Below are 16,169 nucleotides of genomic sequence, written 5' to 3'. Positions count from 1 at the left end.
GTGATGACATAAGGCAGGAAACAGGAATGTGTTCTCCAAAAAACAAAAGCCTGGGGAGACCATAAGGAAGGGTGTTGGTGTCCAAAGGTTATATAGTGCTGTCCTCTGCTCAGGATGGTGATCCTCATTTCTGCTCAGCAAACATAGGAAGGGACACCAAAGACAGGTGGACAGAGGATATTCACAGCTGTTAAGCTGACTGAACAGAAAACACAGGTCCCCTTGAGAAACTCTATATTTGAAAGAATTAAGCCATAAGATGATAAAAGGATTTCATATGCCACTAAAGCATCTTTTCATTCTCTTTTACCCTCTAGTTCTCTTAATCTACTGCTCTAGCACTTCATATTACTATATATTTGAGTACTTCACCCACTACAGTCATCAAGGTGCTCTCCTATCCCAGTCTCACCTACAGGGTAACAAGGCAAAGTCAGCTGGAGTCACCCAAGGTGACAGGGGAAAGCTGTGGTCCAGCAAAGTGCCTGGTGGATGCTCCAGTAACCAACCCATCCTGCCCACCTGCTTGGTCCCATCGTGCTGCTGCAGGAAAAGGCAGAGGTAGTAAAAAAAATACTTAAGGACAATTCAAGTCCTACGACTCTTTATCAGGAGAGCAACAGTATTTAGTCAGCAGAACAGACCATGTGTTTTACAGGCGAGGAAGCTTCCCCAGCATTTCTACGGTACAAAATACGGGCTTTATTTTTTCATATCCTCCACATGGCAGCACAGGTGTCTAAGTTATAGTGATATAAAATGAACAGGGCCCAGAGGGAGCTGCAGAAATGTGTTCTGAAAGAAAAGAACATTGAGTAGGATTTTAACAAACTTTGCACCCATGCTGGTTTCAGTTATCTTGATTGATCTTGGAATTTCTGCATCACATTAGCGCAAACTCGCTATTTCCAGTCTTACAGGATCCTAAGTTATTAAAATCTGAGGCCAAGGCACGTGGGAGCCAAATCTGGATGCCTGTACACACATCAACTAACACAGTCTGTTCAAGCTCTGCCACTGTCATCAGTGGGTGTAGTTAACAAATGAATCACTACTACCAAAGTAGAGAACTCAAATCCTAGGGTTTTTTGTAACTATGAGTGGCCCAGGGGTGAATCTCAGCTTATGCACAAAGTTTGAGCAGCCTCAGGAACCCATGAGAAATGTCCCATGAACAGTTGGACATGTGACACCCATAATGAATGAGAACACAAAACTACAAACCAGTGAGTAGCACCAACAACTATGACTAAGGAAAGAAGTTGAAAGGCAAGAGCCAGGATACAATGCCACAAGTTGGGACTGGAGCTTAGGGCTTTGTTTTTGACCAGAGAGCCATCACAGATGCTGCTTGCTAGAGCTACAGCAAAAAATGCACAGAGTGACTTGTGTGTCCGTGACTAGCAGAGAGGTTGTGCTTACTCTGCTGAGGCAAAATTCACATCCCAGTCTCACAAGCTCTGAAGCAATCATGATTCTCTCCTGGCACTAAGGTCTCTATGCGTGAGGTCTCTCAGGGAAGGTATAATTATTCAGAAAGATCTCAGAGAGAAAAATAAGACCTCTTCTTGTCAGGTTGACTGATCACATGAACCGGGTGAAGTTTATAGTCTTCACAAGCCCATTCAAAGCAGCCTGAGAGATGAAAGTCATGTTTTGAAGGCAAACACATTCAGCAAAGCCTGCCCCAGATAAAGCCAGCTGCATTCCAATCAGATGGAAACTGTCCCATTTCATGAAGGATGCTTACCTGAGCCTCTACTAATGAACAATGCAGAGCAGCACAAAAGAGCAGCTTCTCTCATTTTGGCATCTCCCTGTCATTACTATTTCAACTTTCATGGAAGTTTTAATTCAGAGGTTCAATAATGTAGTATTTGATCGACTGATGACAGGGACAGTGATAGGCTGGTGACATGGAAAGGAAAGCTTGCCACAGGCAAGCTGAGAGCTGCAGTTGACACACCAGAGGGAAGGGAGGGCATTCAGAGAGAGACTGACAGACTTGAGAGGTGGGTCTGTGTGAACCTCATGGCTCCAGGAGAACTTAAAGCATCTCTCAGTAGCTAAACAGAGGGAGATTTTACAAGAACATGTAGTAATAGGCCAAGAGTGGTGGCTTTCAATTTAAAGATGGTAGGTTTATAATAGATAATGGGAATAAGTTCCTTATTGTGAAGCTGATGAGGCAATTGAACAGGTTGCCCAGAGGAGCCACAGATGTCCCATTTCTGGCAGTGCTCAAAACCAGGCTGGATGGAGCTTTGAGCAACATGGTCTAGTGGAAGGTGCCCTTGGCCCTGGCAGAGAAGTTGGAATTAGATGATTTTTCAGGTCTTTCCAATCTGTGCTATTTTATGATTCTCTGAGTTTCACAGAGTAGTGGCTTACATCCCTCTGAAACTTTCAGCTACATCCACTTTTCTCTCTTTTGTAGCGCACTAAAAAAATCAACAAATTTTGGAAGCTAAAATGTTTATTTCCTTTTTTTTCTGTAAAGATCTTACAAGCCAGAACTTGAAAGCCATCACTGTTTGAAGCTTTAAAGAGAAGGAAAGGAAAAAGAGAAATAAATCAGCTAAGGAGAGTTATTATGTTCCACAATTTCAATACCTCTTATACCTGCAGTATGGATTGTTTCAAATCCCTCCCACTCTGGGAAAAACCTAATTCACTCTCTTGGGAAGCTTATTCTCTGTGGGACTCTGCTGTTTCTGAGTGGAATAAAGATTTCTAAGTCTATGTCTTACGAGTTTTAACTATAGAAGACTTGTACATTTCCTAAGAGAAAAAGGCACCTGAAACACAGACATTACATAATGCACTGCTAAAAAACAGTGTTCAAACCATGCAGCAAAAGACAATGAAAAATGGGGTAGACTGTGGAAAACAATACACATTTGGGGTCCAAGTGGACAAACAAGCAATTTCCATTAACCATTATTATATGGAAGCAGAAAATAAGTCACAACATCACAACCTGTCCTTTAAAAAGACGTCCTGCTTTTCTTCCCAAGTCAGCTTAGCCCTTTCACCTTATCCTCCAAGAAAGCCTCTCCCCTAAGCTCACTTGTGTTATTTGAAGGATGGGTTAAAATTATTCCAAGGACCAGCTATTCTGCTCTACAGAAGGATACACCTGGAGAGGATCTACACTCACCTTTGTCATGTGCAGCCAGCATGAATAGTGAGATCAAAGGATTTTTGATAGTTAGGTCAATCATCCACCTGCCACCAGAACCAGGAGAGAAAAACAACCTCCTTTCCTATATTATGGAATAGTCCTCTGTCCCCTGCTCAGGATGGTGATCCTCATGTCTGCTCAGCAAACATAGGCAGGGCCTCCAAAGACAGATGGACAGGGGATATTCACAGCTGTCCAGCTGATGGGGCAGGAAACACAGGTCCCCTTGAGAAACTCTGTATTTGAAAGAATTAAGCCAGTCTGTCAGTAACATGGACAGACAAGGTTCTAGACCTTTGATATATTTTGCCGATCTGTGTGACTTAGGAACCTTAAAACTTCCTTTCCTCAGTGTTCAAAACCTTCTCACACTGTCCAGATTCCTCATGGACACTAAGGGAAATATCTAGACCTGATGCCAAAAGGTCAATGCTTTAAATGTTGGAGTCTAAAGATGTCTAGAGAGATTTCCAGAAGAATGTAGATAATTTGAAATGAGGAGTCTACCTCCACTTCATGAAAACACAATCTATAGATATTTTGTGCCTGGATTCCAGGGGCTTTCAGTGAGGTGCAAAAACTTCTACAAGAATTTGACTCTAAGATATACAGATATAGACATAGATATGTATCATGCTTTGTAATTGGGAGTAAATTTTTAAGTTTTCCAAGTCCTTTTTATTTTTAACCATCCAAAATGTGACCCTCTGGTTCCTTAATATTACAATCTTTTTGGGTCTTAAGCACCAGATACTTTTTTTATCCATGCACAGATTCTGTAAATCAGCACTTCTACACATTCACACACACCCCATCATCTGGCATATAGTAAGTACAGCATTAAGAATCTGATTCGAGCCCCAGATCCTAAATTCAACTACAGAAGAACTACACTTTTCTTTTTCTCTCTAAAAGTCAATTCTTAAGACTTCACATGGTGCAGAGAAGTTTGGGAAAGATGCATCTGAGATGGCTGAGCCTGGAGATAGGAACTAAATTTGTTTCATCATCTGATTTTAAGACACTCTTCCAATTTGAGAGGCTGACACTTGGGAATTGAGAAGGAATTGAGTCACAAAGCAGATTTTTAGCAAACTGCAGATCTTGGGCTTTCACTAGTCACTATAATAAAACTGGCTCCTCAGAGAGTGATTTAAAGCAGAGTGAATCATCCCTTCTCACCAAGATTGCATAAGGAGACTGGTCAGAGTGGCTGGCTCTGCACAAATACTGTGTTCTAGGCTAAAGTAACTCTCTGAAGGGCTGAAAAATAGGAAGTCTAATGGTCACAGGTTTGTCACTGAGGCACTGGGCAGCTCCTCTGTGTTACTCTAGGCAGGTGTACAATAAAGAAGCAGGAGTTCTGCAATTACCAAAAGACTTGTACTGCTCTGTAAAAGACACTGCGTTTTATCAAATGAGAAGTACAAACACAGAGACTATTGCACTGCAAGGTGTGTTCTATGGACTGAATTTATAGCATTGATGATGAACAAAACCAAGGGTATACTTCATGTTCAGATAAAGTAACCAATCCATTCAAGTAAGATGCCCTTCTCCCCTCCATGACCCACCCAAAGCAAGCCAAGCCAGTGGCCTTAACTCACCAGTAAAACCTGTTTGGAGTGACCCGCTCATGCATGAGCTGCCATTTTCTTCCAAAGTCCATTGAGCTGTAGAGCTGGAACACAGAGAGAGAGAGAAAGAATAAACTTTGAGGAAAAAGAAGGAAGACTGTTGCTAGATAAAGTATCAGCTTTATCAGCTAAGATTAAAGAACATGAATGGATTATTCACAATAACTATACACAATTACCAATCACCCTCACTGCCAGGGGAGGCTAATGTCTTCCCTTTACTCTTAAACCACACTGGGCTCCAGAGAATCAAAAGCAGGTTGTCTTCCCAAACCTCGTCAAACAACTTTCTCCTTCCAAATATCAGTTGTCAGCACATTCACTTTGACTGCCATATAACAAAGCTGGCTGTTCTCCTGGCTTTTTTTGTTTAATAGGAAGCAGGTGACATGTGAGTTCCTAGTATCAAATAGAATGAGAGACAAATCAGATTAGTCAACATGACTCTGATGAGGTAGTGATTCTATCCTCAAGGTCATGCCATTACTTGTTTTCATGGAATGAATCAGATCTCTTCTGTATTGAAAAGTAAATTGCTCCTAATTTATATTTTCTAATATTGAGAACGAGGTCTAAATTTTTAGATAAGTTAGAATCAACCTGCTCATTAGTTAAACACCAAAGATAGTGACATGACTCTTCTTGGAAGCCAAACTTTCAATATAATGATTTTTTGAGTCTTTCTGGTTAAGAAATGACACAGCTGAAATGTAACCAAATTTCCATGTAACTCCACATTAAGTTTCAGATATATGTTGCCTCATACATATTCTGCTTAATACCACAAACACCATTCTCCATGTAATTATTTTCTTACACACAATGCATCTTCTCACAATCAAAACATATGTAAGCTCCTTTTCTCCAACTACGAGCAAATTTGGTTCTTCAGAGAAAAAATATGCTTTGAGAAATAACTACTATGCTTTACCACTAGATCACAGAGAACTAAATATCAGGCAGCATTTTGATCAGGATTTCAAATAAATTTCATCTGATATATATTCTGGCTTAACAAAACAAGGCTTGCTTGCCAGCTAAGGAGGTAGATAAGGGAACTGAAAAAACTTCAAAGTTTGTAATAGTCAAATTTAAGTCCTTAATGGGAAAATGATATCATTTGAGCACAAGATTCTGCACTGCATTTGATTTGAGTAACTGAATTTGCAAATTGGAGGTAGGTCCATGTTCAGATTGGAAGGGTTCACAACCTAGTGATCTGTCCTGTGGCACCGCTGTGATGGATGGCTACGAGTGACTGGGAAGATAAACTACATGTGCTCACACTGAATATTAACATTTCTTGAACAGGCAGCATCTTTGACCACAGAGAGGCAGCAGCCACATCAGAGCTGGACCATAGATCAATTTAGAAAGATGATTGGAAAGGACTGTTTGAGCAGTGTCCAAAGCCTGAGGCAGTTAATTAATTCTTGCTATGTTTGTACTCAACTACACAACCAAATCACTGTATAGTCAGCAGAAGAAAGTCAGAAACTTAAATTCAGACTCCATCAAGTATCTAATGCAGCTGATATGCATAAAGACAAAAGAATCAGGCCTTTGCATTTTTGCCAACAGGAATGCCAGTCTGGCCAGTAACAGCTCAAGCTGCCAGTAAAACACATGTGGAAGAAAGATATGGAAGCAGGTATCCTTCAATCTTCATGTCAAAAAGGGTTCCAATTATGTAAACTTCAGCCAACACCACTAAGCTTGTAAGAAATATTAAGAAATATTTTCTACCCCGTGTTTTTCAGGAGATCAAATATCTGAATATTCTAATTTGGCCATATTTCTTTAGCACTGTCTCTACATAGGGTAACATACTGCACTACAAGTCCACAACAGCCAGATTTCCTCTGCTTTTCAGGTGATTGTCTAAAAAAATGTGATAGAGTCCTCTGCCCCAAAAGGAATTCTGTGTAGATATAAAATAAAGCAACAAAGCATCACTTGTCTTTTTTAATTAAAGGAGCCAGGAAAAGAAAATTCCTTCTCCAAATTCGAGATTAGGCTTATGAAGTCAGCATCAATATTAAGATAACTAATTCTCAGAACACACCGGTTTTTACAAACAGTAACTGAGAATCCACACTCCAAAGTCAAAATTCTACAGTGCTACAACATCAGTTGTGTCAAACAACTTGGTTATCCTTTGCATGTTTTGACTACAGGTGCAAGTTAGCCAGGCTCCAGGCAACTTAGTCCCAGTTAAGTCATGCTCACAAGCGAGTCCAAGTGGGTCTAGCATCCTGATTGTATTCTGCAATGGATTAACCATTCTCACCATGAGAGGAAAGGATTAACTACATACAGCCATTTCCTTCGATTCTCTCTTATCTTTTGCCCCTGGCATTTCCTTTTCTACTGCAGAAGCATAACAGCAGTAGCTACAGAAAGCTCAGTGACATGAAGCACAATCTCTTTCAACCACTCATGTCTCCCAGTGTCTCTTTCAGGGAGCATCCCACTCTATACCAAGTTAAAAACCAGAGACCAGCTACTGGTCTGTGTTTTTTTCTTTCTTTTCTCTTTTAAAGCTCAGACTGACTGATGTCAGAAGGATTAAACTGAACTTGCAGCCTTTTTGTGATTTCAGATAAAGAGATAAAGAGGATATTATTCATTTCAATAATTTTTGTTTATTATTCACTTACTTACTCTGGGCATCCACTTCAAATTTTAACCTGATGACTGAGTCTTAAAGCTGTATGACAGGACGAATCCCTAAAAGGCCTCTCTGGCCCAGTTCAGTTTTGTAGTATTATTTACAGATGCAAATGCAAAGGTTAGTGTTGAATAAATAAATAAAACATACAATAAAGTGGTTCCTAGTATGCATTAAAATTGAATATATACATATACTTTTTGTTTCTCTCCCTTCATGGGAGAAGACAAGCTTTAGAAAAGACAACAAATTTAGTGGCAAGTACAGCAGAATTCAATATAAATTAATTTGTCCTAAGGCTGAATACTAAGCAATGGAAAAAAAATTATGTAGGTATGGTGCCAATATTTTCCCATTTTAAAGCTCTGCTCTGGCTCTTTAGTGACAAGTAATCTCTGGCATTTCCACCTCCTGGAGCAGTCCAACACATTGGTTCAAGAGGGGTGGACTCCGGTGTACCATGGGGATGGTATTATGAGGGTATGGCCCTTCTGCAACCTCCTTCTGTTATTTGACTTACATTGGTGACTGAAAAATTAAGACCATTATGGGTTTTTACGTTTGTCTGGGCTGGTCTTGTCTCTTGACACAGCTAAAGATTGGCATGCAGTGGATCTGACTCTTCCTCTACTCAGGAGTCTATAGTCAGACCTACCACTTACAACAGGAAAGGCTGTACCATCAAAAAGGTAAATGGCAAATATTTATCCAAACAGCATCACAATACTCCCCACTCAAAGACTAGCAAACATAGCTAGCACCAAACATATCACATCCACCAACACAGCCCTGCAGCTCACCAAGAACACAATCTGTGCGAGGAAAGACGTTGGCAGCTCCAGTGATACCCAACTTTGTTTCACTACAGGTCAGACCTTAACTCCTGCTTGTTTTGCTCAGCACAAATCTGAATCATAAGGATTTTATGTACCACTGGCAGAATGCTTCGTCTTCAAACTCTAAGAACAGTGGCAACATTTTATTTCACACCAGCATTGTTTCCAAGTAAATTGGCAAGCCCCTTAAAGAAGGAGCTTTATCCCTGGTGTCAGATTCTGTGCCACAAACACAAGCAGCATGCCAGAAACACATTCAGAACTACAGAACCGTAAAGAAAGGAGCTTTAGATACACAGTGTTGCATGTGAAAATGCTGTTGCAATTCTCCAGTACAAACTCTCAGGGTGACACATCATGTTGGCTGGCTTGGAAGATCTTGTTCAGGGTTGTGGGTAATTTGGTTTGGGTGCTTTGTTTATTTTACCAAGGAGAGCTAGCAAGAAAAAAAAAAAACGGTTTTAAGTTTTCTGGAAAAGTAAAGCTTCTCAGAACAGATTAAAAAATTGGTCTGCTTCAATTCCAGTTAAGGAGAGAGTAGAGAAGAACAAGCAATGAAGGAAACACAGGGAGAGACTCAAGCCCCTGATGTTAGTTATCCATGTCTGATCTAGTCACCAAGGCTCATTTTTAGACAGACAAGACACTTCTAAAACTGCTCATTGTTCAAGCCTTAGAATCCTCTGCCTCTCCTGACACTAAAAAAGCTTGCAGTGACTAGTGCAGAAAGAGATGACCCCACCAGACATATGATCTGGTTGAGATGGATTTCATGACCTGCTTGGGCTTCATGGGGGAAGCACACAGAAGAATAAAGTTTGAAGGCAAGCCCAAGAAAGACCAAGCATACAATATGTTGGGTGCACTCCATCACTGCAAGAAGCATGTATAGATGTCACTTATAGACTGAAAAGCAATAGAAAACAGACTAAAGAAATTCACAGAGCTTTGATATTTATAGACTTTCATGTATACACATGTAAGAAGGAACATACATAAAAGGAACATACATGAAAGCCAGTAAGCAAATAAAATCAAATATTATTTTTCTTGCTATGAAATCAGGTCTATTGGCCTGAGAAAACATCTGGTGAGACACTCCATAGTTTTCTGCCTGCCAGTTATCCAAGAGTGCAAATGATGTTAGATAAAGTGAGGAGGATCAGCTGAACTGCATGCATTTAGAGGAACAATTCACTTATTACACAAAAAACTACACTTCCTCCAGACACTACATTTAGCTGATGATGGAAAGATGTATTCAAAATAAATGCATCAGGGTGAGAGTGGGTCTAGTGGGAATAAGTTGGCAGCAGCTGACCCATTATGGAAGAGGAGGGTCAGATTAGCCTGGCCTGCTTGGCCTCAGAAGAGCACGATCCCAAGCAGTAGCTCAGATTGCTTACATGAAAAGATGGCTCAGATCCCAGAAAAGCACAAAGCAAACTAGCACCTTCTCAGCCAGAGCTGGTGGGAAAAATCTGCAAGATGTGTGGAGGGCTCCTGCCAAAAACTCAAACCGGGGCAGAAAAAAAATAAAATTAGGTCAACATTTTTGTAGGAAATTGGACTGCATGCAAAGTATAAATCAGAAAAGAAAGTCTGTTGCAGGGTCTCAAATTTTCTTTACAGAAGGACAAAAATCATTAGCAATAGAAAAAAATTAAAGGCTCAAAAAAAGTTGCAAATTCTCAGAAAACTCAAGGTGTATCTTTTCTTTACACTTCTGTATAAGAAATTAAATTGGAAAAGAAGAAAGGTGTCATCATTAATATTTCAGAAAGGTCATTCCTAGAAGAAAAATGAACTGGAGGAAAAATTCACAATACTTTTCAGTCTCTAGAGTACAGAACAGATAAGCCATGTCTGACAGCAGCCAGTTGAACACAGGATAGATTCAGTACAGCCATGAAGACAGCTATTGGTACCCCAGGAACATATCCTACTTCTTTATCACTTCTTCCATCCCTGCTTTTTTAAGGACAGATGGATACCTCTCCCTTCCACAGCATCAGTGTAATGTTTAAACCGTGGGGTCTATGGAAACCCCTTTCTCATATTCTCCTGGGAGGCAGAATGGGTCACTTGCAGCACTGTAGGTACAGGACTCAGGTCTAAAATACTTCAGTTGTGTGGCTGAAACCAGGTCAGGAGCAACCCTTGCCATGGAAGTGGCTTTATTACCCACATCAGAAAAGGCTGCATCGAAAGAAAAAATTGGGGTATTCCTCTCTTTCTTCTATTCCTCTATTCCCCTCAGTGAAACACCCCTGGAGTTTCAAGAGTTACCATTAGGGACACAAAGGCTGACATCACCTTCAAGCTGATAACCACCTCAAGGACTGTCTGTGCTTGTTCTTTCCAACTCCTCCAAGGGAGTTGCCTATCCCTGCCACCTTGCAAGGCAGGGTTCAGTGGTACCGAGATCTGAAACCTGGAAGTGCTTCTGGAGCCCTAAATAATGGAAAAAAAGAACTTCTCCTTTTCTTCTCTTGTCACAAGCTGCCTGGAAACCACAATTCAGGTAAGGCACCCTTGACAGCTCCACATTAAAGAAGCTAAAAATAAATCTTGTATCTCGAGCCAAAAGATTTGTGCAACAGCTTGTGGGGCTGAACTTAGTAGAAAGAAGTCTACCAGCACCAAATTTATGGTCTTTGTTTACACAGAGTAGTAAAAACTAGTAATTGTAATGAAAACAAATGGACCAGTTTATCTCTTGACTTTGATTTTCCTTCCAGGTGATTAAAAGCTGCATCAAGAGTCCTCATTGCAGCCCAAGGTTCTTCTCTAGCATTGTACAGCCAGACTGTCTTAGGCATGGGAAGAGGATATGCCCAGACTGATTCATGTCTGAGACTCACCAGAGCTGCTCAGTTCCCTACAGATGTTGTATCATAGATGGGACACTGGAAATAGGCTATTTTGAAAACTGGTCAAGACAGACATTAAATACTAATTACATTTTCATCATCTGTCCCATACAAGGAGGAAAAAAATAGTAAAGGTTTCTGAAGGTGGGAAGTTGGGGTTTTTGCATTTTAAGAAAAATATTACACAAGCTAATCAGTAAGACTAGGTCTTCAGGCAAAAGAAATTCAGTCTCCATCCCACCACAGTAAGACACTGGTCAGGGATCTTCTGAACAAAGACCAAATTCTTTGGAAATGTCTGACCTCAGGATGTAACTGTATAGCTCAACCTGGTTTCTAACTAAGTCATTCAGGTTAAGATAATGCACTGATGCCACGTTTCATGATTTCATAGTTCAAAAAGTGCTTTCACTCAATGGGTCCACTTCAAACCTGATGCTGAAAGCAAGACTCGGCTCTCTGCTTTGCCACTTCATCATCAAAAAAAGACAATATTAGATTAAACCAGTGAAAAAAAGAGTTCCATTAAAAAACTTCACAATTCAATTTTTCTTAAGCCTCATTGACAATTGACACCAAGCACACTCAGCCAAAAATTTGGTATTTCTGCTAAGAGCAGACCATCTTTTGCTTTTCTACTCCATGACTTGTTTCCAGTGGAACAAGAAATCCAGACATAGCTGCAACAGGAGCAGTGTCACAAATGAGTATCACACAGAGTTTAAGGTATGTTTTACCCCTGGGTGAAAAACAGGCTCTCTTTTTTTGTGCTTTTCCCCTACCTCCAGAAATGCTAGAGTGGTGAAGAAACAAGATGAAAAATATTGCTTCCATATTTTTTAGCTTAAACTGAAAATCTGGAGAAAAAATATGTTCAATTTGGTCAATCAAAACACATTTCAATCACTGCTAAAGAATTTAGCGACCCGCAAAAGGTACTATAAATAGAAATGCCATTTTAGGGAAGGCTAACTTTTCTGATTGCTTATTTATTCCTTTCTCCATGATCTTTTAACCATTTCAAAATCAGCTATAGAGTTTGAGGGAGGACTAAAGTAGAGAACAGGAACAAGGGAATAATACTGGGACCATGAAGAGATCAGAATGGGATGGAGATGGCAGAGCTGCCTCCTGCTTCCAGAGGCTACAAGGTGTACCAGGAGTTATCTTTACCAGAATTTCTTCCTTTGGCATCCAATAGGCTCAGCCAGAGGCAGAGTGAGGTTTCAGGTTGTTCCTGTCCACAGAGGCTGCTTCTCTCCTTTTTCCCTCAGATCAGCTCTTTAACATTCACAAAAGAGTGAATCACCTCTAATGGCTGCTGATTTTTCTGTCTCAAAGCCAGGCTGATCCCTTAGTCCCGTTTCTTCAACTTAAAAATCATTAGGCAGTGTTGGGTCTGAGGTCTGTGCTAATTGGATCCACCAACCACGTGGATGAAGCCAATGCTGCTGTGCAGGTCAGCCTGCACTGAGGAGCTCTGTGCCCTCCCAGCCCAACAGGAAAATTTTCTGTGCTCCTGGGGGCTTCACATTGCAGCCCTTTAGAAGTCCCTCCTTACACTCCATCAATGGTTATACTCCAGAAATTTAACAATAAGGGGAAATAAATGTGAACCATACGTCTAATGGGAAGATTTTTCATTCAAATGTGCTTTATTGTGTGATATATGCCTTTAATTACAGTGCAAGCATCTGGATACATTCATTGCTATTACAGACCAATCTTTCATGTTTATTGAGCATAAGACTACAAGGGACAAAGCAGCAGAGGCTGAGGCATTAGCCAAAGTGGGACATAAAGCTACAATCACATGCTTGGCTGTTCCTCCCCTCCTTCCTTTACAAACCCTGTGGCACTATTTGTAGGTTAACCTCTACATTATACAGACCAGGATTTAATGGCAGAGGGATATTTTCAGATTAGTGGAAGAAATAGATTTCACACCACCAAACCACCTTCTAAACTTACATAAGATTTTTCTGATTTATTTATTCATGTGGAAAAAAAACATTTCTGAAATTGTGTACATGGGCATTAATGAATAGGTTTTAAAACTGCATTTAGAACAGCATTTTTTTTGGAGACATAGTCATTGTTCATGTAAAAAAAAACTTCACACAGCTTGAAAGAAATATTAGTCTGGTTTCAAGCAGTATGTGTCATTTAGGCAAAATTAAAGCGATGTATTCTGCCCCAGTTTAAATTGTATGTTATTTAACACACACACACCTGCCACCCAATGCAGTTTGCCATTCATCAGCATTTTCACAGACAGGGATGGTTACTCAGTTTTTGTGACCCACCACCCTGAGACACTGAGCAGACACACGCCTGAACTCATCTCACCCAGAAAATGCTGTTCTTACCTGGGATCAGCCCTGACAGAGTGCAGTTGCCCATTCCACTCAGGTCTCGTCTCACCAGCTGAAGAGCAGCAAACCTCACAGGTCCTCAGGAGCAGCCCCCCACTTCTCAGAGTGTTGGATTTCTTCACAAAGTCAAAGCTGTCTCACAAACTGTCCTTACTCTTCTACTCCATTCCCCCCATGAGGGCACTGTGCCCCCTCACCCTGAGGCTGTGGGTTCTGTCAGGGATCTATGGGGCATTTATGGGCTGCCACCATATATCTCCTTTGGTCGTGGATATGCCCCCAAGGCCATCCTGAAAGTCTTCTGGGAAACTACAGTAGATGAACAGATACTGCTTAGGACATGTACACATTCTGCACTGGGAGAAATACCTCTCTGGACAGCTCTGGTCCACACATACAGCCTGTGCTCTATGCTGCCTGGGACAAAGGGCAAATACTGGACCAAACCAGCCCAGAGAAGAGCCCACCTTAGTTCATGGGAGTCTAACGTCCCCCAAAAGAGAGCACAGAAGCTGGTCATAGGACAATTCTTGCTATGAAATAAATTCTGTGAGCAAAATTTTATAAAAACAAGGTAGAAAACTTTAATTTCTGACAGCATTGAAGATGTAGCTTCAGCAAATATTATCTCCTGCTCAAACACCCCAGCTCTTGTACAATACATTATATTTTGGGCCATCTCCCTTACCACGCACTTTTCATATCCTGTCCTATAATGAATCAAGAGGCTTCTGCAAGCTTGAATATATAATAAAGAAAGTTAGATTTAGATTCCTTTCAGCCTCACTCTCCTACTCAACAGCCAACTCTGGTCTCCACAAGGGCCTCTGATATCTTGAAGATATTCTCCAGTACTGCTCTTACTATAACTTAAAATCCAGCGGTGCAATTCAGTTCACCTCTAGCCAGCCAAATTTCTTTTTGACCAGATTCCCTGGAAATCCATGCATTGATAATAGGCTACAACTGAAGGGAAAAGCAGAGCCTGATTTTACAGGCATCCATCTCCACACATAGACAGCCAAGCCAGAGATCACATGCAGGAAGGGAAGAGTAAGAGGTCTCATGGAAAACGAGAAATTTCTCCCTGCACCTCACAGAGATTCAGTTCGTCCCAAGCCAAGACTGTTTACTGGAGGAACCCAAATGAACAGCATCATTGTAAATACCAGCAACCATCAGGAACAATTTAGCTTGACAGCTGGAGCAGAAGCTGTCACTGCATTGAGGCATCACTGCCAGAAAAATCACCAAATGAGAAACTCACATGTTCCAGGGATCCCTCCAGGCTGCTGGGCAGACACCATTTACACTGTCATCTTTGATTCATCCATCACCCAGCTCCTGCAATCAAGCTGTGTACCTTTGGAATAAATGAATCTGCAACTGCAGATCACACAAGAAAAAGAAAGCTCTTATCTAGCCTCTCTCAGCAGCTCTCTAGGTTTGTAAATATTCTATGGTGTCTATATTTAAGCCATTTATCCCATTTAATTGAAACTCTAGGTACCTTCCTACTATCTTATGAAGTAGGGTGAAGAAAAAGCCTCTACAAAGCCCCAGAACTACACAAACTCAATTCAAGGCAACAACTACAGTCAACAACAACTCACCAAACTTGATTTAATGTAACTATAATTTCTGGTATCAATCTAGGTTCACAGTGATGGTATAACATAACTCATAGTGGAAGGAAAGGAAAGGAAAAATAAAGCAGCTTTTTCCATGCTGTCACTAGAGAAAAGTACAACTCATCTAGCTAGGAAATATCAGACTTAATTTTGCAGCAGAACTTTCAGACTCATGACATTTCTGCCGCTGGGTATCTGTGCATAATTCTCGTGGACTTGCACCAAGATCTGCGAAAATCAACTGGCCTGAAGCAAGTGCTATGTTAGAGGACAAAACTAGAGTCCTGTTTTGGCAGCAAAACTTTTGATGACATTATTGTTCTCTTACTATATGGCAGGAAAGTCCCCTTGGGTCCAGTATATTCTGCTAACATGTTATTTGTAGGTGCTTTTATCTCTTGAACACTGCAAGTATAAAATGCTACAAAATCTATATTCAGACAGTTTATGATCACTGAACCTCTGGCAGAAATGAGTTGCCCAAGGTAGCAGGCTGTGGGAAGGATCCCATTTTCCTCCTTTTGTACTACAGAATCACAAGGATTTTCTATAAAGCTTTAAGCTTTGTTGTTTCTTTGATCAATTGTCCTCCTCTCAAAAATATCACCCTTCATTTTGGTGCCTCAGCTCCTCCTTTTATCATACCCACAATACTCCCAATGAACCAAAATTTTACTGCATCATGCCCTAACTTTCATTTTACAGCCACCACAGTCGTATAAAAATCAACTGAACACAAAACTAAAGAATTTTATTACTCTGGAAGAACTTCTTGTAACTGTCACAAAACTTATGTGGGGCTTCTATTGCAAAACTTCAAACCTGCACACAGGTGTGTGCACACCCTACACAAACAGGTCGCCATTCTTCCCCTAGACAACCAATGTGGACAGCCAGCTGAAATATGCACCAAAACACAACTGAAGATGTGCAGCATTTGCAAGCATAAATAAATATATGTC

The 16,169-nt window shown here is 40.7% G+C and overlaps 1 protein-coding gene across 1 annotated transcript in view; it reads right to left on the bottom strand.

Moving 5' to 3' along the window:
• The window catches only part of SORCS3 (sortilin related VPS10 domain containing receptor 3), a 268,925-nt gene that overhangs the window by 98,239 nt on the left and 154,517 nt on the right, over positions 1-16,169 (bottom strand). The window contains exon 5 of the mRNA XM_036385525.2: positions 4,792-4,865. Within this exon, the coding sequence (XP_036241418.1) occupies positions 4,792-4,865 (74 nt within the window). The remainder of the gene's footprint in view (positions 1-4,791; positions 4,866-16,169) is intronic.

Source organism: Molothrus ater, chromosome 8 (assembly GCF_012460135.2).
Source record: "Molothrus ater isolate BHLD 08-10-18 breed brown headed cowbird chromosome 8, BPBGC_Mater_1.1, whole genome shotgun sequence".
In the NCBI taxonomy this organism is placed as follows: domain Eukaryota; kingdom Metazoa; phylum Chordata; class Aves; order Passeriformes; family Icteridae; genus Molothrus; species Molothrus ater.
Note: the sequence above shows the minus strand (reverse complement) of the source record. Positions and strands in the feature narration are given on the sequence as shown.